The sequence below is a fragment of the Hyla sarda genome, chromosome 2 (genome assembly GCF_029499605.1).
Source record: "Hyla sarda isolate aHylSar1 chromosome 2, aHylSar1.hap1, whole genome shotgun sequence".
Taxonomy (NCBI): domain Eukaryota; kingdom Metazoa; phylum Chordata; class Amphibia; order Anura; family Hylidae; genus Hyla; species Hyla sarda.
Window position 1 is genome coordinate 306,918,897 of NC_079190.1, and position 25,478 is coordinate 306,944,374.

At 45.0% G+C, this 25,478-nt stretch overlaps 1 protein-coding gene across 3 annotated transcripts in view; it reads left to right on the forward strand.

Moving 5' to 3' along the window:
• Positions 1-25,183, forward strand: part of LOC130356318 (tubby-related protein 1-like) — a 218,649-nt gene extending 193,466 nt beyond the window's left edge. For all 3 annotated transcript variants that reach the window (XM_056557640.1, XM_056557641.1, XM_056557642.1), the window contains exons 12-13: positions 5,524-5,695; positions 24,982-25,183. In XM_056557640.1, coding sequence (XP_056413615.1) covers positions 5,524-5,695; positions 24,982-25,115 — 306 coding nt within the window. In that variant the 3' untranslated portion in view covers positions 25,116-25,183. The remainder of the gene's footprint in view (positions 1-5,523; positions 5,696-24,981) is intronic.
• The last annotated feature ends 295 nt before the right edge of the window (positions 25,184-25,478 follow it).

Consider the following 25,478-nt stretch of genomic DNA (forward strand, 5'->3'; position numbering starts at 1 on the left):
TCGCATGTTGAGGGATCCGTGCAATGTAAAGTATAGGACAGTGGTCTACAACCTGGGATCTCCAAATGTTACAAAACTACAACACCCAGCATGCCCGGAGAGCCGTTGGCTGTCCGGGCATGCTGGGTGTTGTAGTTTTGCAACATCTGGAGGTCCGCAGGTTGCAGACCACTGTTAGAGGAAGTTGTACTCACCTGTCCCCGCCGCTCCGGATCGTCACCGCTCTTCACCGCTGCCCGGGATGTCGCCGTCCATTGCTGTCGCCGCGTCCCCGGGGTGTCCCCACCTCTGCTTCCACGGCATCCGCGCTCTCCGTTGCCGCCATCACGTCGCTACGCCGCTCCTATTGGATGACGGGACGGCGTGCGCAGCGACGTGATGGAGAGCGCCGACGATGCAGGGGATCCTGAAGAGGACGCGCCGGAGCCCCGAGGACAGGTAAGTGATCGTCAGCGGACCACACAGGGCACCGTAAACGGCTATCCGGTGGCAGCTGAAGCAGTCTGCGCTGCTGGATAGCCGTTTATGCGATGGCCCCGACATAAAAAAGCATCGTATGTTGATGCTGCCTTCAACATGCGATGGCCTCTGAGAGGCCATCGCATGTTGAAATTATCGTATGTCGGGGCCATCGTAGGTCGAGAGGTCACTGTATTTTTATAAAGATATTCCAAAATAGCATCTCTTAGGAAACCCTCAAACAATTTACATACAACCGAGGTTAAACTAACAGGTCTATCATTCCAAGGGTCACCTTTTGACCCCTTCTTAAATATTGGCACCACATTTGCCATGTGCCAGTCCTGGGGAACAGTCCCTGTCACTATAGAGTCCCTGAATATTAAAAATAGGGGTCTGTCTATTACATTACTTAATTCCTTTAGAACACAGGGGTGAATGCCATCTGGACCTGGTGATTTGTCTATTTAGATTTTTTGTAGGCGGCACTGTACTTCTTCCTGGGTTAGACAGGTGACCTGTACTGGGGAGTTTACCTTATCACACTGTATTTCACCTGGCATTTCATTTTCCTCAGTGAATACAGTGGAGAAGAATTTGTTTAATATATTTGCTTTTTCCTGATCCCCATTTATAATTTCTTCCTCATCATTTTTTAAAGGGCCCACACTTTCATTTTTGACCTTTTTGCTATTTATATAGTTAAAGAACATTTTGGGGTTAGTTTTACTCTCTTTGGCAATGAGTCTTTCTGTCTCTATTTTTGCGGCTTTTATCTGTTTTTTACATATTTTACATTTTTCTCTATAGCTTTTTAATGCTTCTTCACTGCTGTCCTGTTTTAGTAGTTGAAATGCTTTATTTTTGTCATTTATTGCCCCCTTAACATTTTTATTCATCCATATTGGTTTTCTTTTATTTCTGACCCTTTTATATACATCTTACAGTGAAAATTTAAGATATTTTTAAAAGTCTTCCATTTAGTGTCATTATTCATATTTAGGACATTATCCCATTTTATATTGTTAAGGGCTTCTCTGAGTTGATCGAACTTTGCCTTCCTAAAGTTCATTGTTTTTGTAGCCCCTCGAGAGATTCCCTTATTGAAGAACAAGTTATAATGTATTACATTATGGTCACTATTTCCTAGGTTTCCATCTACTTGCACATTAGTTACTCTGTCAGGTCTGTTGGTTAATATTAAGTCTAGTGGGCCGCCCCTCTGGTAGGGCCCTGCACCATTTGGGACAGATAATTGTCTTTAGCTATAGTCAGAAATCTGTTTCCTTTATTAGATTCACAGGTCTCAGTCTCCCAGTTTATATCAGGATAGTTAAAGTCCCCCATTATTATCACATCATTTAGATTTTCTGCCTTGTTTATTTGCCTCAATAATTGATCTTCTGGCTCTTCCATTATGTTTGGTGGCTTATAGCAAACCAGAATTTTTTTATTTTTATCTCCATATATTTCTACCCATAATGTCTCCACGTTATCGTTTTCCTCCCAAATATCCTCCTGCAGTGCGGCCTTCAAATTGGACTTTACATAACGACAGACTCCTCCCCCTTTCCGTTTTGTCCGATCCTTCCTGAATAGACTATAACCCTGTATGTTGACCGCCCAGTCACAGCTATCCTCCAACCAAGTCTCTGTTATACCGACTATGTCATAATCCACCTCAGAAATTTTCAACTCCAGTTCGTCAGTTTTATTGTACAGACTTCTGGCATTAGTCAACATGCACTTCAATGGTGTATGTTTTTTTTTCCTATGATGCCTATCCATATTAACTATTCTAACCCCTCCCTCCGCTCCACCCCCTGGTACATTATTAAGTCCCTCCCTCTATCTACTCTATCTTCACCCTCTACGTTGTAGGTTCCCTCCCCCCAGTCCCTAGTTTAAACACTCCTCCACCCTTCTAGCCATCTTCTCCCCAAGCACAGCTGCACCCTCCCCATTGAGGTGCAGCCTGTCCCCTACGCTAAAGCCGGTAACCGACAGCGAAGTCGGCCCAGTTCATGAACCCAAACCCCTCCTTCCTACTCCAGCTTCTGAGCCACCTGTTTACCTACCTAATTTCCCGCTGCCTCTCTGGTGTGGCTCGTGGTACAGGTAATATTTCAGAAAATACTACCTTGGAGGTCCTTGCCTTAAGCTTGCAGCCTAAGTCCCTGAAATCATTTTTAAGGACACTCCACCTACCTCTTACTTTGTCATTGGTGCCAATATGTACCATGACTGCTGGGTCTTCTCCAGCCCCACCCAGCAACCTGTCAACCCGATCCGCGATTTGCCGAACTTGAACACCAGGAAGACAACACACTGTTCGGCGATCCCGGTCTTTGTGACAGATTGCCCTGTCTGTCCCCCTAATAATTGAGTCCTCCACTACCAGTACCTGTCTGGCCTGCCCTGCACTCCTCCCTCCCTCCTTACTGGAGCAGACACCCCCTTGGTGGTCAGAGGAAGAGTCCTGCTGCAGTACTGCTAGCTCTGAAATGGTATCTCCCTCATCTGCCAACCGGGCAAACTTGTTGGGGTGTGCCAGTTCAGGACTAGCCTCCCTGACACTTTTCCCTCTACCCCATTTTCTAACTGTAACCCAGCTAGCTGCCTGACTGTCCTGCACCTCCGTCCCACTATCCTCCCCCACCTCTACCCCAGAGAGTACCTGCTCAGTGAGCAGGAGACTCCTCTCCGGGTTGTCAATGCATCTCAGTGTGGCCAGTTGCTCCTCTAGATCCAGGATCTGGGTTTCCAAATGAACAACTCGCACACATCTCGCACAACAATATGCACCCTCAAACTGCTGTTCAAGGATTGCATACATTGTGCAAGATGCACACTGGACTGCCTTTTCCAACATGGAGGTCATACTAGATTTGGGGATAGCAAAAATTTACAGAAAAGAAAAAAAAAATCAAATAATTCAACTTAAACTTCCTGAATTTAAAGTCCCTTAATTTTAAGTCCCCTCACTTTTATACTCACTAACTTGTATACTTCACACCTCTATACAGACACACAATCGCTAGCTCAACAATCGCTTAGTGTACTTGCTTTTATATTTACCACAACCTCCTCTCTTCCACTGCCTGGAAGTAAAGTGCATACTGAGAGGACATCATAATGCTAATGCACCGGGGAGGACACAGAATTTGTACTCCACACCTGGTCTCTTGTAGGCCGCAGGCCTAAAGCAGCCTGCAGCCTTCAAATTAAAAGACGGGCAGGGAGCCCAATAGCCCTTTTGCCCTACTACAGCTTTCAATTTCATGTATGTCCTAAAAAAGGTGAATTCATCTTAAAGGGGTACTCCCCTGGAAACCTTTTTTTTAAATCAACTGGTGCCAGAAAGTTAAACAGATTTGTAAATCACTTCTATGAAAAAATCTTAATCCTTCTAGTACTTTTTAGGGGCTGTATACTAAAGAGAAATCAAAAAAAGAAATGCATTTCCTGTGCCACAGTGCTCTCTGCTGACCTCTGCTGTCCATTTTAGGAACTGTCCAGAACAGGAGAAAATCCCCATAGCAAACATATGCTGCTCTGGACAGTTCCTAAAATGGACAGCAGAGGTCAGCAGAGAGCACTGTGGTCAGGACATCACAGGAAATACATTTCTTTTTTGTATTTCTCATTAGTATGCAGCCCCTAAAAAGTACTGGAAGGATTAAGATTGTTTAATAGAAGTGATTTACAAATCTGTTTAACTTTCTGGCACCAGTTGACTTAAAAAAAAAAGTTTTCCACGAGAGTACCCCTTTAATGGATTAATCTTAATCCTGCAACAGTTTTCACTTCTCATTTCAAAACACCAACACTGTAGCAGTATTTCATATGAAATGCACTCTTATGAGCAGCGTATGTCATTTGTGCACAGATACAACAGGGGTGGAAACTCCAAAATGTAGACGGGATAAAGGGCGCTCGACAACCAGGTAGCTAGACCAAACGTTTATTCACCCATAATGCAACATGTTTCACAGCACAGCTGCTTCATCAGGCACATTTTATTTGTGCACAGAGACCGGTTAGGCTTGTGCTTTAGCCTCAGACACATATAAGCCCTTTTGGGGGGTTATTCAGACCTTTTACTTCTACAGAGAGGATTAAAAATAAATTTGTAGAAAAGAAAACAAAAGGAAAAATTGTAGAGACTTGCGTATAACCTAGCATATGCATTATTTGTAACTCCATAACTGAAATGTTAGAGTTAGGTAGGAGGTCGAAGTAGTCCTTTCTCGCATTATTGGAGTGCTGTGGGGCAGACAGGTCATTTGTGTTTGTGATGACTTAGGCTAATGGTTGTTGCTTCAGAGAATTTCTCTATATAAGCGGCACAGGAGCTGACAAGGGTGCGCCATGCCAAGCAAGCGGAGAGTGCAGAGACTCTTCATCTTGCATTAATATCACTGAGACCTGTAATGTGTTGGTTGTGGCTGGATGGAGAAGTGTTCTCTGCGATGTTACTTTGGTTGGAGGTGAGAGGCTGCAGTTTTGAGGAGATCTATCAGATCACACTGAGTAGAATGGGCCTTGCTGTGATTTAACCCCCAGGCATATATTGGTATAGGCCTGCACTGGGAGTAAAGTAAAAGACTGCTAGTTTCTATAGTCTGAACACAGATTTTTCTTCTCTTAGGCATTCCAGGAGTGACAGTGGGGTCTGTTGAGTGACTGTAAGCGGTATCGCATCACTTTAGTTGCTGCTTCTTGTGGGAAATAGACTCTCAAGCAGCTATGCAGCTCGGAAGCCAAGCCATACCCTTGACATATACATTTTTTAACCATACTATTTCAACTGCTCAGACTGGATCAACCACTAATTCAGCAATCAAGGAAATACTAGAAGTGCTTTATGGGTATGGAGGACTTAAGAGTTCCTTTTCCAGGCCAACAATACTTCTAGTGATTATTACTTTAGACTGGATTTAAATAATTCTAGTATAGTAATGTAATGGTAAATTTTAATATATTAAGATATCTAAAAAATATTTATGAAAAAGTAAAAAAAAATTACAAATTTTTTCTTGTTTGTTGGTAATTTTGTAAAAGGATAATGATGGACTACTCCAACGATGGCAGAACAAGAACATGGAGAATGTGATAGAGTTACATAATAAGAGCCCAGTGTGGAATGATGAAACACAGTCTTATGTTTTGAACTTTCATGGACGCGTCACACACCCTTCCATCAAGAACTTTCAAATTGTCCATTCCGATGATGGTAAGTGTATACATATTTCAGTAGGGTTAGTAAGGTAATGCTGCTCCTATATATTGATTACATTTCTTAATTATGTTTCAAGCAATGGAGATACAACATATTGCTTCTACCGCATAGTGCAACACCAAACTGTTAATCCATCATACCCAAATTGATAATTTCCAGGTTATAGTATTGGTTTTATTTGGCCTTTATATGAAACACATATTGTAGTAGTACATTATTGTAAATAATAAAATGTAGCATTTTTTTCCATCTTAAATCACTACTACAGTTCAATGTAACAAATTAAATAAGCTTGAGTCATTTTAAATTTATCATTGAATGAATACAGCTTCTAAGACAGTATTAGGATACAATACAAACAATACATTGTAATCTTCACAAATAATTATAGACTGTCACTGTTTACCTTTAATTATGAAGAAAAGTTTAAAGGAAATGTCTTATGTACTTAAAGGGGTACTCTGGTGGAAAACAATTTATTTTAAATCAACTGGTGCCAGAAAGTTATACAGATTTGTAAATTATTTCTATTAAAAAATCTAAACCTGTCCAGTACAACTGTCAGCTGTTGCATACTACATAGAAAGTTCTTTTCTTCTTGAATTTCTTTCCTGTCTGTCCACAGTGCTCTCTGCTGACACCTCTGTCCATGTCAGGAACTGTCCAGAATAGGAGCAAATCCCCATAGCAAACCTATCCTGCTCTGGACAGTTCCTGACATGGACAGAGGTGTCAGCAGAGAGCACTGTGGTCAGACAGAAAAGAAATTCAAAAAGAAGAACTTTCTCTGTAGTAAACAGCAGCTGATAAGTACAGGAAGAATCAAGATTTTTTAATAGAAGTCATTTACAAATCTGTTTAACTTTCTGGCACCAGGTGATTTAAAATAAATTGTTTTCCACCGGAGTATTCCTTTAATTTTATTAACCACTTGCAGACTGCTCATAGACTATAAATGTCTGGGCAGTCCGCAATTGTCCTTGCAAGGATGTTCTTGGAGAGCTAGACCTGAGAGAAGGCTAGGATGGTTTAACTCAGGGGCGGACTGACAGGCCGGTCCAATCGGCCGTCGTCCTAAGGCCCGGCCGGGAAGGGGGCCCTCTTGTCCACCGCCTGTCACTTTAAATATAAAAAAAATATTATATTTTTTAATTTCCTGTGACACCCGGGCCCGGCACCGCTACCGCGGTGTCTGGGATTTAGCCGGCGGGCCCGCCCCCCGGAGAACCAGTGGCATCGCTAGGGGGGGCAGAGGAGACCATGGCCCCCCCTAGATCAGGCCGTGCTCCCCCGATGCCGCGGCATTTATAATTTCCCGCCGCAGCCTGTGCGCCTGTAACTCACAGCGCCGGAGGGGGGAAGGGAAACGTACGTGCGTACTGCGCACCCAGCATCCCCCTCCGGCACAGTAAGCCGAAAATGGTGCCGAAGATGCCGTGGAACTGCAAGCTGCGCCCTGTGCCGGCTTGCTTAAGGTACTGTACCCTTTCCACCCCTCTGTTACCCCCCCCCCCCTGGGTCACCCATTCCCCCAGTCATTCATGTCCACCCTCCTTTCATTCATGTCCGCCTTGTCCACCCTGTCACCCATGTTCACCACCATCCCTGTCACCCATGTTCACCACTCCCCCTGTCCAGCCCCAGTCTACCCTGTCACCCCTGTCCCTTTTGTCACCCCTTTTACCACCTTGTCATCCTTTTCCACCCCCCTGTCATACCTGTTCACCCCCCCCTGTCATCCATGTCCACCCCTGTCCACCCCCTTATTCACCTCTCTGTCCCTTTGTGACCCCTCTTATACCCCCTTGTCATGCCTGTCCACACCTCTGACCCCCTGTCACCTCTGTTCACCCCCCTGTCACCCCTGTTCACCCCCTGTCTCCCATGTCCACCCTCCAATCTACCCCCTGTCACCCATGTCCACAGCCTTATTCTACCCCCTTTAACCCCTTTGTCATCCTTGTCCATCCCCCCTGTCATCCTTGTCCATCCCCCCTGTCTCCCATGTCCACCCCCCCTGTCATCCATGTCCACCTTGGCCACCCCTGTCACCCATGTCCCCCCTGGGCAACCCTCTGACCACCCCCCCCCCAGTCTACCCCTCTGTCAACTATGTCCACCCCCTATTCACCCCTCTGACCCCCTGTTCACTCCCCCTGTCTCCCTTGTCTACCCCCCTGTCAGCCATGTCCACACCCCTATTCACCCCTCTGTCACCCCTGTTCACCCCCCTGTCTCCCATGTCCACCCCCCCTGTCATCCATGTCCACCTTGGCCACCCCTCTGTCACCCCTGTCCGTATCTCTGTCACCCATGATCACCCCCCATCCACCCCTCTGACCACCCCCTAGTCTACCCCTCTGTCACCCATGTCCACCCCCTATTCACCCCTCTGTCCCTTTGTCACCACAGTCCACCCCTCTCTCACTCCTGTCCACCCCTCTTTTACCCCCTTTTCACCCTCCTGTCATGCATGTCCACCTCCCTATCCACCTCTCTGTCACCCCTGTCCATCCCCCTGTCACCCATGATGTTCACTCTCCATTGTCCACCCCTGACCACATCCTTGTCACCCATGTCCATCCCCTATTCACCCCTCTGTCCCTTTGTCACCCCTATCCACCCCTCTATTACCACCTTGTTACCCCTGTCCACCCCTCTGTAACACCCTACTCCCCCTGTCACCCATGTACACTCCTCTACACCTCTATCACACATGTACACCCCTCTGCCACACATGTACACTCCTTTACACCCCTCTGCCACCCATGTACACTCCTCTACACCCCTCGGTTACCCATGTACACTCCTCTACACCCCTCTGTCACCCCTGTACACTCCTCTACACCCCCTCTGTCACCCATGTACACTCCTCTACAACCCTCTGCCACCCATGTACACTTATCTACACCCCTCTGTCACCCATGTACACCCCTCTGTCACCCATGTACACTCCTCTACACCCCTCTGCCACCCATGTACACTTCTCTACACCCCTCTGCCACCCATGTACACTCCTCTACACCCCTCTGCCACCCATGTACACTCCTCTACACCCCTCTACCACCCATGTACACTCCTCTACACCCCTCTGTCACCCATGTACACTCCTCTACACCCCTCTGCCACCCATGTACACTCCTCTACACCCCCTCTGTCACCCATGTACACTCCTCTACACCCCCTCTGTCACCCATGTACACTCCTCTACACCCCCTCTGTCACCCATGTACACTCCTCTACACTCCTCTGCCACCCATGTACATTTCTCTACACCCCTCTGTACACTCCTCTACACCCCTCTGTCACCCATGTACACTTCTCTACACCCCTCTGTCACCCATGTACACTTCTCTACACTGCTCTGTCACCCATGTACACTCCTCTACACCCCTCTGCTACCCATGTACACTTCTCTACACCCCTCTGTCACCCATGTACACTCCTCTACACCCCTCTGCCACCCATGTACACTTCTCTACACCCCTCTGCCACCCATGTACACTCCTCTACACCCCTCTGCCACCCATGTACACTTCTCTACACCCCTCTGTACACTCCTCTACACCCCTCTACCACCCATGTACACTCCTCTACACCCCTCTGTCACCCATGTACACTCCTCTACACCCCTCTGCCACCCATGTACACTCCTCTACACCCCCTCTGTCACCCATGTACACTCCTCTACACCCCCTCTGTCACCCATGTACACTCCTCTACACCCCCTCTGTCACCCATGTACACTCCTCTGCCACCCATGTACATTTCTCTACACCCCTCTGTACACTCCTCTACACCCCTGTCACCCATGTACACTTCTCTACACCCCTCTGTCACCCATGTACACTCCTCTACACCCCTCTGCTACCCATGTACACTTCTCTACACCCCTCTGCCACCCATGTACACTCCTCTACACCCCCTCTGTCACCCATGTACACTCCTCTACACCCTCTGCCACCCATGTACACTTCTCTACACCCCTCTGTACACTCCTCTACACCCCTCTGTCACCCATGTACACTCCTCTACACCCCTCTGCCACCCATGTACACTCCTCTACACTCCTCTGCCACCCATGTACACTCCTCTACACTCTCTGTCACCCATGTACTCTCCTCTACACCTCTCTGCCACCCATGTACACTCCTCTACAACCCTCTGTCCCCCATGTACACTCCTCTACACCCCTCTGTCACCCCTGTACACTCCTCTACACCCCTCTGTCACCCATAGAAAAAGTGTGGAGCCTAATAGGTTTGTTTTGCAGGTTTAATGGTGAAGAATTGTGGCTGGAGGAAATTGTCATGATGGCGCAGACCAGTTGGAGAAGAGAAGGGAACAAGACTGATTAGAGAAGACATCATTTGTGAGTTGCTGTCTAAAGCAGCACTTTAATCTACAGCTAAATAGATATAGTGCATTTTGTGTATTGCGGACCTTTTCCCACCCCCTGCTTGGGTGAGGCTGAGGCCTCTAAGATTTATTAAAGAAATAGCACAGCAGCACAGAATATTTCTGTAGGGAACTGTCGTGAGGCAGACTGTCTGCCAGAAATACTCTGTGCTGCGGGGAAGCCTACTCCATCTTCTACCTTCCTTTCACCACCCCCCTACATGATGGTACAGTCAGAGATATAAGTTATATTTCACATATCACTTATATCTCAGACTGTGCCATCATGTAGGGAGCGGTGAAAGGCAGGAGTAGGCTTCCCAGCAGCACAGAGTATTTCAGACAGTCTGCCTCACGACAGTTCCCTCCAGAAATACTCTGTGCTGCTGTGCTATTTCTGTAATAAATCTTAGAGGCCTCAGCCTCACCCAAGCAGGAAGCAAAAATGGTAGTGTGTGGCTTATAAAAGGACTAGTTGCTATTTTTTACCTGCCTTTCACCGCTCACTATATGATGGCACAGTCAGAGATGAGTTATATATCTGACTGTGCCATCATGTAGTGAGCTGTGAAAGGCAGGCACTCCTGTGAAAAACATTTTTTTTCTCTCTTTTGAAATCAACTGGTGCTAGAAAGTTAAACAGATTTGTAAATTACTTCTATTAAAAAATCTTAATCCTTCCTTATTAGCGGCTGTATACTACAGAGGAAATTCTTCTCTTTTTGGATTTCTCTTCTGTCACGACCACAGTGCTCTCTGTTGACACCTCTGACAGTCAGGAACTGTCCAAAGCAGGAGAAATTCCCCATAGCAAACATATGCTGCTCTGGACATTTCCTAAAATGGTGTCAGCAGAGAGCACTGTGGTCGTGACAGAAAAAAAAATCCAAAAAGAAAAGAATTTCCTCTGAAGTATGCAGCTGCTAATAAGTACTGGTAGGAATAAGATTTTTTAATAGAAGTAATTTACAAATCTGTTTAACTTTCTGGCACCAGTTGATTTAAAAAAAATGTTTTCCACCGTAGTACCTCTTTAAGGTGAGTGAAGGCTGGAGCCAAGTTGGACTGGGTATCGCAGACAGAGATCCCAAGTTGGCACAAAAAGGAGGCGTATAGTTCAGTGTTTTTAAGCGCTTGGTGTAGTTAAGGTTATTGGCATTGCCATGCCTCAAAGTACACCATAGCCTCAAGCACCCTGCACCCCCTATTCTATGGCAAATATTCATGTACATACTGGGCAGGAATAGGGGCAGGGCAGGGGTGGGGCCAGGGGTGGAGTCTTGCTGGGGGCCCTTGCTTTATTTGGTCCGGGGGCCCTGAGTGGTGTCAGTCCGCCCCTGGTTTAACTGTGTCCCTTCCTTTACGGATTGCTATATAAACAGCACTCAATGAGTCCTTACATAGAGTAGCAAAAGCCATGAGGTTTCCTTTTTCCCATCCTAGCGATCATGTGATTGCTAGTTTTCATGTAGCTGCAGTGAGTGGATGGGTCTCAACAGACCTAGATTAGCTCCGCAGAGAAAGTTGGGTAGCTGTGTTCCCCCTAATATGTCACCCTCAATTATGTGGGAAATCAGCAATAAAGAAAAATTGCAATGCATGGGGTTTAATGCCCCTCCAAGGTGTTGCCGTAATTTTGTTTGCCCCATCCAAAAAAAAAAACTTGCCCTTTGCAATGTGTTTGGGACTGGATTGTGATTTAATATGTGTTTTTAGTCCAGAATGGTACAATGCTCATGATTCTTAGTACAGCCATGCTAGGCATTCTGTGCAATGAGCAAAATAAAACATCTATAGTGACAGAAGCATACAGGGGATAGGTTGTTCTAACCATCCACCTGTATATGGGGCATATTTGGCTCTGTTAAAGGGGTACTGCAGAGAAAAGTGACTTATCCCTTATCCAGAGGATAGGGCATAAGTGTCAGACTGCTGGGACCCCCTGGAATTTCATGATTGGGGTTCAGCTCTCCGAGAGAAGCAAACTTCTCTCAGAGAGCCAGGGCCAGTTCAGGTAGATCGTGGTCTGACCCCTCACTATCTGACACCCATCCCCTATCCACAGACTTTTCGCTGCAGTACCCCTTTAAATCACTATATGCTCTGTATAACCAGCATAATCAGTGATTTTAATATACAGTATCTCACATAAGTAAGTACACCACTCACATTTTAATAAATATTTTATTATATCATTTCATGTTACAACACTGAAGAAATGACAATCTTCTACAGTGTAAAGTAGTGAGTACACAGCCTGTGCTTTATTTTGCGGTCCTCTTAACCTCTTAAGGGCGCAGGGCGTACCTGTACGCCCTGAGTCCGCCCCCGTTCTATAACGCGAGGCAACAGTCATAGCGGGTCGGGCCCGGCCTCTAACAACGGCCGGGACACATGGCTAATAGCACACAGCACTGATTGCAGACGCGGCGTTCAAAGTTGAAAGTAAAGTGCTGCCGGTTAGCTCAGTGGGCAAAAGAGGGGGATAGAAAACACAATGGGAATTCATATAGAGAAAACAGACATTGTCGCACATCCACAATTTGTATTTTGATCTACTTGCTTCACAGCATAAATTCCAAAACTAGCAGGTTGTTAGTATGCATTTTGATCAAAAAGTACAAGCCCACTCTCCACGTCAAGGCCACCTATTTTCTGTGGGGAGGCGCGGCCCTGGGACTGGTCTGAGTGGCATTGGGGCTGCTCTGCCAGTGGGTTGTTCCCCCTGTGGGCACTGGTGTTGCAGTGGTGGTGTTCGCCACCCAGTGCTATGCCATTTTATTCTAGGGATGTTAGGGACCCACTCTAAACAGGTGGCCTTGATGTGGCGAGTGGGCTTGTACTTTTTGATCAAAATGTATACAAACAACCTGTTAGTTTTTTAATTTATGCTGAGAAGCAAGTAGATCGAAATACAAATTGTGGATGTGCGACCATGTCTGTTTTCTCTATAGGAATTCACACAGCCAATAATGTCTAAACTTTGGCAACAAAAGTCAATACACCCCTAAAAGGAAATGTCCAAATTGGGCCCAAAGTGTCAATATTTTGTGTGGCCATAGTTATTTTCTAGCACTGCCTTAACCTGTTGGGGACCACGGCATATGGGTACGCCCCTGCGCCCTGGTACCAAGGGCGTACCTGTACGCCTGTGAGAATTTCGATCCCCACCGCTAGGCAGACGGGGATCGGACCAGGATGCCTGCTGAAATCATTCAGCAGGCATCCCTGTGCAAATGCCTGGGGGTTTCTGAGAAGACCCCCCCCCCCCTCATGTCGGCGATCGCCGCAATTCGCTGATCAATTGAGATCGGCAATTCCGGGGCTGATCGGATCTCTGATGACCCAATAGCCGGGAAAATTGGGATGATCGGAGCTGTCAGAGACAGCTCCAATCATCCTAAAGGATTGGAGTGAGGTGGCAGGGGTGCCACCTCCTCCTATCCCCTGCGATTGGCCGATCAGACAGGGGCGATCAGGCAGGGGCGAAGGTGAAAGTGGGGGAAAGATAGCGGCGATGGTGCGGGGGCCGTGGATGTGGCGGGGACTGGCGGCAGTTACCTCAGATCACGGTGCAGGGATCAGGGATCAGGACCGGCGGCTGACAGGAGGCAGCAGGCAAGTGGAGGCAGCGGCGGTGTCAGATGCAGCTGTGAAGATGGCTGTAAAGTGATCTTCACTGCTGTATCTAGGAGTTTCAAAACTACAACTCCCAGGATGCCCAGACAGCCTTGTAGTAGTTTTGCAACATCTGGAGGGCCACAGTTTGGAGACCACTGTCCTTCCAGATGTTGCAAAGCTACAACTCTCAGCATGCCCAGACAGTCCAGGCATGCTGGGAGTTGTAGTTCTTTAACATCTGGCCCTTCAGATGTTGTAGAACTACAACTCACAGCATGCCTGGACAGTCTCAGCATGCTGGGAGTTGTAGTTTTGCAACAACTAGAAGGGCACTGTTTGGAGACCACTATACAGTGGTGTACAAACTATAGTGCTCCAAATGTCAATTCAAAGCATGCCGAGACTGTCCAGGCATGCTGGGAGTTGTAGTTCCGCAACATCTGGCGCTTCAGATGTTGCCGAACTGCAACTTCCAGCATGCCTGGGCAGTCTGGGGATACTTGGAGTGTATATCTGGAGGGCTACAGTTTGGAGACCACTACACAGTTCTCCGGTTGTTGAATGACTACAACTCCCAACATGCCCTTTGGGTATTGCAACAACTGGAGGCACACTGGTTGGGAAACATTGTCTGTTTCCTAACTCAATGTTTCCCAACCTGTGTGCCTCCTGCTGTTGCGAAACTATAACTCCCAGCATGCTCTGACAGACCATGCATGCTGGGAGTTGTAGTTTTGCAACAGCTGGAGGCACATGGGTTGGGAAACACTGAGTTAAGAAACAGACAGTGGTGCGTAAACACTGCGGTATTCTGTTGCCTAACTCAGTGTTTCCCAATCCCAACCAGTGTGCCTCCAGCTGTTGCATAACTACAACTCCCAGCATCCAAGGTCTGTCAGTGCACGGTGGGAGTTGTAGTTTTGCCCCCATGTGAATGTACAGGGTACATTCACATGGGTGGGGGTTTACAGCAAGTTTCCCGCTTCAAGTTTGAGATGCGGCAAATTTTCCGCTGTAGCGGGAAAATCACTGTAAACCCCGCCCGTGTGAATGTACCCTAAAAATACTACACTACACTAACCCTAAATGAAGAGTATAACACTACATATACACACCCTTACACTGTTGCTCCCCCCCCCCACCCAATAAAAATGTAAAACGTCTTGTACGTCAGTTTTTCTAAAAGGAGCCTCCAGCTGTTGCAAAATAACAATTCCCAGTATTGCTGGACAGCCATTGACTGTGCAGGCATGTTGGGAGTTTTGCAACAGCTGGAAGCACCCTGTTTGGGGAAAACTGACGTACAGTACTTTTGGTGGAGGAGGCAAGTATAACGCTTGCTTCCGGGTACAACCCTATGAAAATCCCTAATTTAGGCCTCAAATGCGCATGGTGCTCTCTCACTTCAGAGTCCTGTTGTATTTCAAGACAAGAGTTTAGGGGCACATATGGGATATCTCCGTACTCCGGAGAAATTAAGCTACAAATTTTGGGGGATTTTTCTCCTTTTACCCCTTATGAAAAGGTAAAGTTGGGGTCTACACCAGCATGTTAGTAAACATTTTTATTTTTTTCACTAACATGCTGGTGTTGCCCCATACTTTTCATTTTCATAAGAGGTAAAAGGGAAAAAAAAGACCCCCAAAATTTGTAACACCATTTCTCCCAAGTACGGAAATACCCCATATGTGGGTGTAAAATGCTCTGCGGGTGCACAACAAGGCTCAGGCGTGAGAGTGCACTATGTACATTTGAGGCCTAAACTGGTGATTTGCACAGGGGTGGCTGATTTTACAGCGGTTCTGACATAAACGCAAAAAAATAAATACCCACATGTGACCCCATTTTGGAAACTGCACCCCTCACGGAACGTAACAAGGGGTGCAGTGAGAATTTACACCCCACAGGTGAATGACAGATTTTTGGAACAGGGGTCCGTGAAAATGAAAAATGTTATTTGCACAGCCCACTGTTACAAAGATCTGTCAAACACCAGTGGGGTGTAAATGCTCACTGCACCCCTTGTTACGTTCCTTGAGGGGAGTCATTTCCTATTAGTGAGCAATGTGAGGTGTTTTTCGCTGTTCTGGCACCATGGGGACATGCCCCACAAAAACCATTTCACCAAAATTCACTTGCAAATCACTTTACATCCACATATGCAGTTTTTCCTTACTCAAAAGAAATGGGGTTTAAAATTTTGGGGGACATTTTCACCTATTACAATTACTTGTGAAAATGAAAAATTTGGGGTAACAGGCATTTTAGTGAAATAAATTAAATTTTTACATTTCACGTCCAACTTTATTGAAAATTCGTCAAACACCTGTGGGGTGTTAAGGCTCACTGTACCCCTTGTTACATTCCTTGAGGGGTGTCGTTTCCCAAATAGTATATCATGTGGGGTGTTTTATTTTTTTTTGCTGTTCCGGCACCATAGGGACTTCCTAAATGCGACATGCCCTGCAAAAAACATTTCAGCAAAATTCGCTCTTCAAAATCCCATTGTTGCCCTTTCTCTTCTGAGAACTCTAGTGCATCCACAAAGCACTTAACATACACATATGAGGTATTTCCTTACTCAAGAGAAATTGGGTTACAAATTTTGGGGGCTTTTTCTCCTTTAACCCTTGTAAAACAATTTAAAAAAATATGGGTCTACAAGAACATGTTTGTGTAAAAAATGAAGATTTTGAATTTTCGCAAATATTCAAAAGAAATTATATTTTGATTCACAAATACAATATGTCTACTTTATGTTTGCATCATAAAGTTAACATGTTTTTACTTTTGGAAGACATCAGAGGGCTTCTAAGTTCAGCAGCAATTTTCAAATTTTTCACAAAATTTTCAAAATTGGAATTTTTCATCGACCAGTTCAGTTTTGAAGTGGATTTGAAGGGCCTTCTTATTAGAAATACCCCACAAATGACCCCATTATAAAAACTGCACCACTCAAAGTATTCAGAATGACATTCAGTAAGTGTGTTAACCCTTTAGGTGTTTCACAGGCATAGCAGCAAAGTGAAGGAGAAAATTCAAAATTTTCATTTTTTTCCACTCGCATGTTCTTGTAGACCCAGTTTTTTTTATTTTTTACAAAGGTTAATAGGAGAGAAATACCCTCAAAATTTGTAACACACTTTCTCTTGCGTAAGGAAATACCTCATATGTGTATGTAAAGTGTTCGGCGGGTGCAGTAGAGGGCTCAGAAGGGAAGGAGCGACAATGGGATTTTGGAGAATGAGTTTTTCTGAAATGGTTTTTGGGGGGCATGTCACATTTAGGAAGCCCCTATGGTGCCAGAACAGCAGAAAAAAACCCACATGGCATACCATTTTGGAAACTACACCCCTCAAGGCACGTAACTAGGGGTCCAGTGAGCCTTAACAGGTGTTTGACGACTTTTTGCTAAAGTCGGATGTGTAAATGAAAAAAAAAAAAAAAAATTCACAAAAATGCCTTTTTCCCAAATTTTACATTTTTACAAGGGGTAATAGGAGTAAATTACCCCCAAAATTTGTAACCCCATTTCTTCGGAGTATGGAAATACCCCATGTGTGGACGTCAAGTGCTCTGCTGGCGCACTACAATGCTCAGAAGAGAAGGAGCGCCATTGAATTTTTGGAAAGAGAATTTTTTGTTTGGAATGGAAGTCAGGGGCCATGTGCATTTACAAAGCCCCCCGTTGTGCCAGAACAGGTGACCCCATTTTGGAAACTACACCCCTTACAGAATTTAATAAGGAGTGCAGTGAGTATTTACACCCCACTGGCGTTTGGCAGATCTTTGGAACAGTGGGCTGTGCAAATGAAAAATTAAATTTTTCGTTTTCATGGATCACTGTTCCAAAAATCTGTCAGACACCTGTGGGGCATAAATGCTCACTGTACCCCTTATTACATTACATGAGGGGTGTAGTTTCCATAATGGGGTCACATGTGGGGGGGATCCATTGTTCTGGCACTATGGGGGCTTTGTAAACACACGTGGCATTCAATTCTGGACAAATTTTCTCTTCAAAAGCCCAATGGCGCTCCCTCTCTTCTGATCATTGTAGTTTGCCCGCAGAGCACTTTACATCCATATTTGGGGTATTTTCTTACTCAGAAGAAATGGGATTACAAATTTTTGGGGGCTTTTTTAATATTCTCCCTTGTGAAAATGAAAAATTTAGGGTAACACTAGCATTTTTTTTTTTCATTTTCCCATGCCAATTGGATGTAGTTGGCTGCTACCTAGCCCTCTCCTTATCTCACCCTCCCTCTAACCTACCCTAAGGCAGAGTTTACGCCCTGATAAGGGCGGCCCCGCTACAGAACCTACACCTGCAAATTCACTATAAGCCCTATACTAAGACAGCAAAGGATGGAGAACTCACTGTCTCACCGGGGCGCCCTAGATAACTATAGGCATAGGGAAGGAAACCCTGCTAGATATACACCAGATACAAAAATAGATCAAAATCCAAATAGTTGGATGTATTGTAACTATATAAACTGATTCTGTACTCAGGAAATTGATAAGACATATGATATTATAACTGCAAATACAGATCCAATTATCTACAGTACACAGGTGTAGCAGTTATAAAGTGCAGGAACACAATAATATTGTAGCTGCAAATACAGATCTAATCATCTACAGTAAACAGGTGTAACAGTTATAAAGTGCAAAATGAAGAAATGTCCAGCACCAGGAAGGCAGGTAAAACTTTTCTTTATTGTGGCGTCAATAAATGTAGGGTACACAGAACAAGTAGCCTACTTGTTCTGTGTACCCTACTTTTATTGACGCCACAATAAAGAAAAGTTTTACCTGCCTTCCTGGTGCTGGACATTTCTTCATTTTGCTGATTACCTACGGATGGGAACGCCACCCACCAGTCCGAGCACGGGAACCAGAGGAGAGGGATGGAGCTGATACAACAGTCTTCCAGTAAGTTATAAAGTGCAGGAACACAAAAATACTCCCTCTGCTAAATGCATAATGCAGAGGACATGTGGATGTGTTCATGAAAAGGTGCACAAAATTGCAAGGCACATACGTTAAGGGACTCTATATCAGTGTGTCTCAAATAAAGAGAATCAATGAACCATGAGAAAGAGGAAAAAAAATATTATATAAAAAATAATCCTGTATCCTCCTTTTCAAGATAGCAGTACTAATGCTATAATATAGAAAGCATGATATACGCTGTATCAATCACACAGGTAATGATAGACCATCAAAGAATGAGATACTTATCAGGCAATGTGACCGGTCTGCAAAAAATGGTTAAAAACGTCCCAACGCGTTTCACGCCCCCCTGTTCATCAGGGGACAGTCAGGGGGCTTGATGACAGGAGACGATCCTCATGATGGCCAGATAAGGAGCATAATGGATGTGGTCTGCTGGTGGCCATGATTAGTATGTCTAAACTTGAACCTTAAATATGGACGACAAAGCCCGCCTCAGTTAATACTCAGCCAATGTGGTGCGGATCTAGAGAACACACTGCAACCATTGGTGTGGCTAATAATGATGGATGCCTCATATAACTAACCTGTAGACAAGATGCCAGGTCCAGTGCGTCATATCCCCTCATAAGTGCATGTCCGTAGCTATTTAGGAAGGCGCCACTTCAGATAATCACTTCCGGATCAGATTGCGTATAGATCACATGGCTGGCATCACATACGCCATGTAAACAATGGCCATGTGCTGCCATAACAAGATCCTGGATCTAAAACATAATGATGCTGCGCCGCCATGCCCTTCCGGATCGGTGCGTAGGGAAGTCACATGATCAGTGTCACGTGAGACGTCACGTGATGTAAACACCAGTCGGTACACGCCTCCCGAATCCAGAGATCAGAACACAAAGAAGTCGCATAACTGGTGTCCCATGAACTATCATGTGAGGTAAACAATAGCCTGCGCTAATAGTGATCGCACATACGTCATAGAAGACACTGGTAGTGAATGTATTCACATGACCAGAGGTGAATGTACGCAGGGGCCATGTATCCATGGCGACCAAAGACATGCCATTATTTAGTGTGCAATCTATTTAAAGCGACAGTAACCATGTTATTTTTATAAAATAGCAAACATAAAAGGACAGGTCAGCCAGGTAAGATATTTAACCAAAAAGAAGTGCGACGTAACAAAGAACACTTCTACAACATAATGGCGACAGAGAATAGAAAAATTACATATGCCCCTCACACAGCTTAAGGCCTATAATTCTGCCACACACTGTACCCTTAATATAATACTGCCACACACTGTACCCTAAATATAATACTGCTATACACTGTATTGACTAAATATAATACTGCCACACACTGTACCCTGAATATAATACTGCTATACACTGTAGAAGAAGGGGACGTTAACCCCTCCCCTGCCGGCTGCTATTGCTCTGACATTCGTCCGGCCAATAGCAGCGATCCTGGGGGGGGACGAAATCGCCACCTTCACATAGATACAGGAGGTGATTGGGGGGGGGGGTTCTATCTACACCCCCGATCACCATGTATCTCCTGGTCAGTGACCCACATCACCGGAATCGCCACAAATCGCTGCTGTGAATTCACCGGCGATCGCCAACATGGGGGGGGGGGGTCTGTTGACCCCCCTGGGCATTTGCGCGGGGTGCTTGCTGATCGATGCACGCTAACCCGGCGTGGGAAGTCCGCAGCAGCCGTGCAGCACCTCGTGTGATCACTGATACATCTTCTGAGCATTGGGCCTCGTTTATTGCACAACTACACAAGGTGAGCACAACAATCACCTTTCTACCACATTTCTACTGGTGATCCCACACATGGAAGCACTCTTGTCCTATTTTGTTTTTTATATAATTTTTTTGGCATGTCCATTTTCTTTACAAGCAGAGAGTTTCAAAGTTCAAAAAAATTCAACATTTTACAATTTTTGTATGATAAGTAAAAGCATCCCAGAGTTCTTAATGCATAAAGTGACACAGGTCAGATTTGCCAAAAATGCTCTGGTCCTTAAGGTGAAAATGGGTTTTATCCTTAAGGGGTTAAAAAAAACTTCCTTGCGGGAGAAGGAACAACACCTTACCTTCCTATATTATCTGTTTAGGGTGTAAACACAGCCTAAACCCTGAATCTATAATTCACAGGTCAATTATCCTGTTGGGGAAGAAGGGCGTATGCATACGCCCTTGCGTCCTGGTACTTACGGACGAAGGGCGTATGCATTCGCCCGTGGGAATTTTGGTCCCCGCCGGGCGAGGACCGGTCAGGGGTGACTGCTGATATCGATCAGCAGGCACCCCACGCAAATGCCCACATGTCGGCGATCGGCGCAAATCGCAAGTGAATTCACACTTGCGATTTCCGGCTATTCCGGGTCATACGGGTCTATGGTGACCCAGAAAATAGGGGGGATCGCGGTTGTCCAAGACACCGACGATCCCCCTGAAGGGATAGGAGTGAGGTGGCAGTAGTGCCACCCCTCCTATCCCTGCTATTGGGCATCAAAAGCGACAACCAATAGCAGAGCGGGGGGGGGGGGTTGGCTTTCGTTTTCCCCATTCTGCCCACCCACATTAGGTGGGGCAGAACAGGGAAACTGAAGAGGACTGGCGACGAAGTCCACTTACCCTGTGGGCGAGGCTGCTGGGGGGCGACGATCGGTGTCGGAGATTGGCGGGCGGCATGTCGTGCGGCTGGCTCCCTGGATCCGACGGAAGACGGTAAGTTGCCTACCAACATCTAGAGGGCTACAGTTTGAGACCACTATACAGTGGTCGCTACACTGTTGCCCACCAGATGTTGCAAAATTACAACTCACAGCATGCCCAGACAAGCTGTCATGCTGGGATTTGTAGTTTTGCAACAGCTGGATGGCTACAGTTTGGATATCACTGTGCAGTTAACTGTGGCCCTCTAGATCTTGCAAAATTGCAACTCCCAGCAAGCCCACATAGCAGTTTGCTGTCTGGGCATGCTGGGATTTGTAGTTTTGCAACATCTGGAGGTCCACAGTTTGGATATCACTGTGCAGTGGTCTCTAAACTGTAGCCCTTCAGATGTTGCAAAACTGCAATCCCAGCATGCCCAAACAGCAAACAGCTGTCTCGGCATGCTGTTTGCTGTAGTTGCTTACCTCCAGCTGTTGCATAACTACATCTCCCAGCATGCTCTTCGGTGATCAGTACATGCTGGGAGTTGTAGTTTTGCAATAGCTGGAGGGACACTGGTTGGAAAAATCTGAGTTAGGTAACAGAACCTAACTGAAGGTTTTCCACCCAGTATGCCTCCAGCTGTTGTAAAAGTACAACTCTCAGCATGCACTGACAGACCGTGTTGTAGTTTTTAAACAGCTGGAGGTTTGCCCCCCATGTCAATGTACAGAGTACATTCACACGGGCAGGTTTAAAGTAAGTTTTCTGCTTCAAGTATGAGCTGCGGCAAATTAGCTGTAAGCTCACTGTAAACCTCCGCCAGTGTGAATGTACCCTAAACACTACACTACACTAACACATAATAAAGGGTAAAACACTACATATACACCCCTTAAACTGTCCCCCTAATAAAAATGAAAAACGTATTGTACAGCAGTGCTTCCAAAACGGAGCCTCCAGCTGTTGCAAAACAACAACTCCCAGCATTTCCGGACAGCCACTGACTGTCCAGGCATGTTGGGAGTTTATCAACAGCTGGAGGCACCTTGTTTGGGAATCACTGGCGTAGAATTCCCCTATGTCCACCCCTATGCAATCCCTAATTTAGTCCTCAAATGCGCATGGCGCTCTCTCACTTTGGAGCCCTGTCGTATTTCAAGGAAACAGTTTAGGGTCACATATGGGGTATTTCCGTACTCGGGAGAAATTGCACTACAAATTTTGAGGGGCTTTTTCTCCTTTTACCCCTTATGAAAAGGAAAAGTTGGGGTCTACACCAGCCTGTTAGTGTAAAAAGTGTAAAAAAAAAAAAAATTTTTACACTAACATGCTGGTGTTGCCCTTTACTTTTTGTTTTCACAAGAGGTAAAAGGAAAAAAAGACCCCCAAAATTTGTAACGCAATTTTGTACGGAAATACCCCATATGTGTGTGTAAAATGCTCTGCGGGCACATAACAAGGTTCACTAGCGAGAGCGCACTATGTACATTTGAGGCCTAAATTGGTGATTTGCACAGGGGTGGCTGATTTTACAGCGGTTCTGACATAAATGCAAAAAAATAAATACCTACATGTCACCCCATTTTGGAAACTCCACCCCTCATGGAATGTAACAAGGGGTATAGTGAACTTTAACACCCCACAAGTGTTTGACGAATTTTCATTAAAGTTGAATGGGAAAAATTTCACTAAAATGCTGGTGTTACCCAAAATTTTTCATTTTCACAAGGGAAAATAGGAAAAAAGCCCCCCAAAATTTGTAACCGGAATTAAAGGTCACGTGTGTTTACAAAGCCCCCATAGTGCCAGAACAAGGAACCTCCCCCACATGAGACCCCATTTTAGAAACCACACCCCTGACAGAATGTCATAAGGGGTACAGTGAGCATTTACGCCCCACAGGTGTCTGACAGATTTTTGGAACAGTGGTCCGTGAAAATGAAAAATAAAATTTTTCGTTTGCACAGCCCACTGTTCCAAAGATCTGTCAAACGCCAGTAGGGTGTAAATGCTCACTGTACCCCTTATCACATTCTGTGAGGTGTGTAGTTTCCAAAATGGGGTCACATGTGTGGGGTCCACTGTTCTGACACCACGGGGGCTTCGTAAATGCACATGGCCCCCGACTTCTATTCCAAACAAATTCTCTCTCTAAAAGCTCAGTGGCGCTCCTTCTCTTCTGAGCATTGTAGTGCGCCAGCAGTGCACTTGACATCCACACATGGGGTATTTCCATACTTAGAAGAAATGGGGCTACAAATTTTGGGGGGCATTTTCTCCTATTACCCCTTGTAAAAAAGTAAAATTTGGGGGAAAACCAGCATTTTAGTGAAAATTTATTTTTTTTCATTTACACATCCAAATTTTACAAAATGTTGTCAAACACTTGTGGGGTGTTAAGGCTCACCGTACCCCTTGTTACGTTCCTTGAGGGGTGTAGTTTCCATAATAGTGTGCCATGTGTTTTTTTATTTGCTGTCCTGGCACCATAGGGGCTTCCTAAATGCGACATGCCCCCCAAAAACAATTTCAGAAAAACTCACTCTCCAAAATCCCATTGTCGCTCCTTCCCTTCTGAGCCCACCGAACACTTTACATACACATATTAGGTATTTCCTTATGCGAGAGAAATAGGGTTACAAATTTAGAGAGGATTTTTCTCCTTTTACCCTTGTAAAAATTAAAAAACTGGGTCTACAAGAACATGCAAGTGTAAAAAATGAATATTTTGAATTTTCTCCTTCACTTTGCTGCTATTCCTGTGAAACACCTAAAGGGTTAACACACATTTTGAGGGGTGCAGTTTTTATAATGGGGTCATTTATGGGGTATTTCTAATATAAAGACCCTTCAAATCCACTTCAAACCTGAACTGGTCCCTGAAAAATACCGATTTTGAAAATTTTGTGAAAAATTGGAAAAACATGTTAACTTCATGATGCATATATAAATTAGACATATTGTATATGTAAATCAATATATAATTTATTTGGAATGTCTATTTTCCTTACAAGCAAAGAGCTTCAAAGTTAGAAAAATGCTAAATTTTCTAATTTTCCATCACATTTTTTTATTTTTCACTAGAGATGAGCGAACTTACAGTAAATTCGATTCGTCACGAACTTCTCAGCTCGGCGGTTGCTGACTTTTCCTGCATAAATTAGTTCAGCCTTCAGGTGCTCCGGTGGGCTGGAAAAGGTGGATACAGTCCTAGGAAAGAGTCTCCTAGGACTGTATCCACCGTTTCCAGCCTACCGGAGCATCGGAAAGCTGAACTAATTTATGCAGGAAAATTCATCAACTGTCGAGCTGAGAAGTTCGTGATGAATCGAATTTATTGTAAGTTCGCTCATCTCTATTTTTCACCAAGAAATTATGCAAGTATCGACGAAAATGTACCACTACCATAAAGTAGAATATGTCACAAAAAACCTCTCTCGGAATCAAATTTATAAGCAAAAGCATCCCAGAGTTATTAATGCTTAAAGTGACAGTGGTCAGATTTTCAAAAAATGCTCCCGTCCTTACGGTCATAATGGGCTCCGTCCCCAAGGGGTTAAACTGTTAAATTAAAATATAAGATGCTACAAGATCATTTTCTTTGTTTTTGTTTTACAGTTGATTATATCATCATGCAATTTGGTCGCATAGCAGATGATGCATTCACCATGGATTATAAGTACCCTATGTGTGCAGTTCAAGCATTTGCAATTGCTCTGTCTAGCTTTGATGGAAAGTTGGCATGTGAATGATGTACCCAAGGATTTTCCCCTTAATTACATATCTTTTCCCATTATGTGAAACAAAATTTCTAATAAAAAAAAATGAATATCATACATGTCATTCTCATAGTATTTCTCTGGCACAGAAGGCCATATATGAGTAAAACTTAAGGGCATGTTCACACTGAGGAATTGGGGCGGAAATCACGCTGAAGATTTCCACCCCAAAATACATTTTTTTTTCCGCTCAGTATTAGCAGCGATTTCGCGCGGGGTGGAGAGTGGGCGTAATATATGTATTTTTTGTTATTATTTAATACTCCTCTTTTTTTTCTCATGCGGAAATTCCGCGCGAATTCCGCGTGGAAATGCTTCTGACTGAAAAAAAAAAAT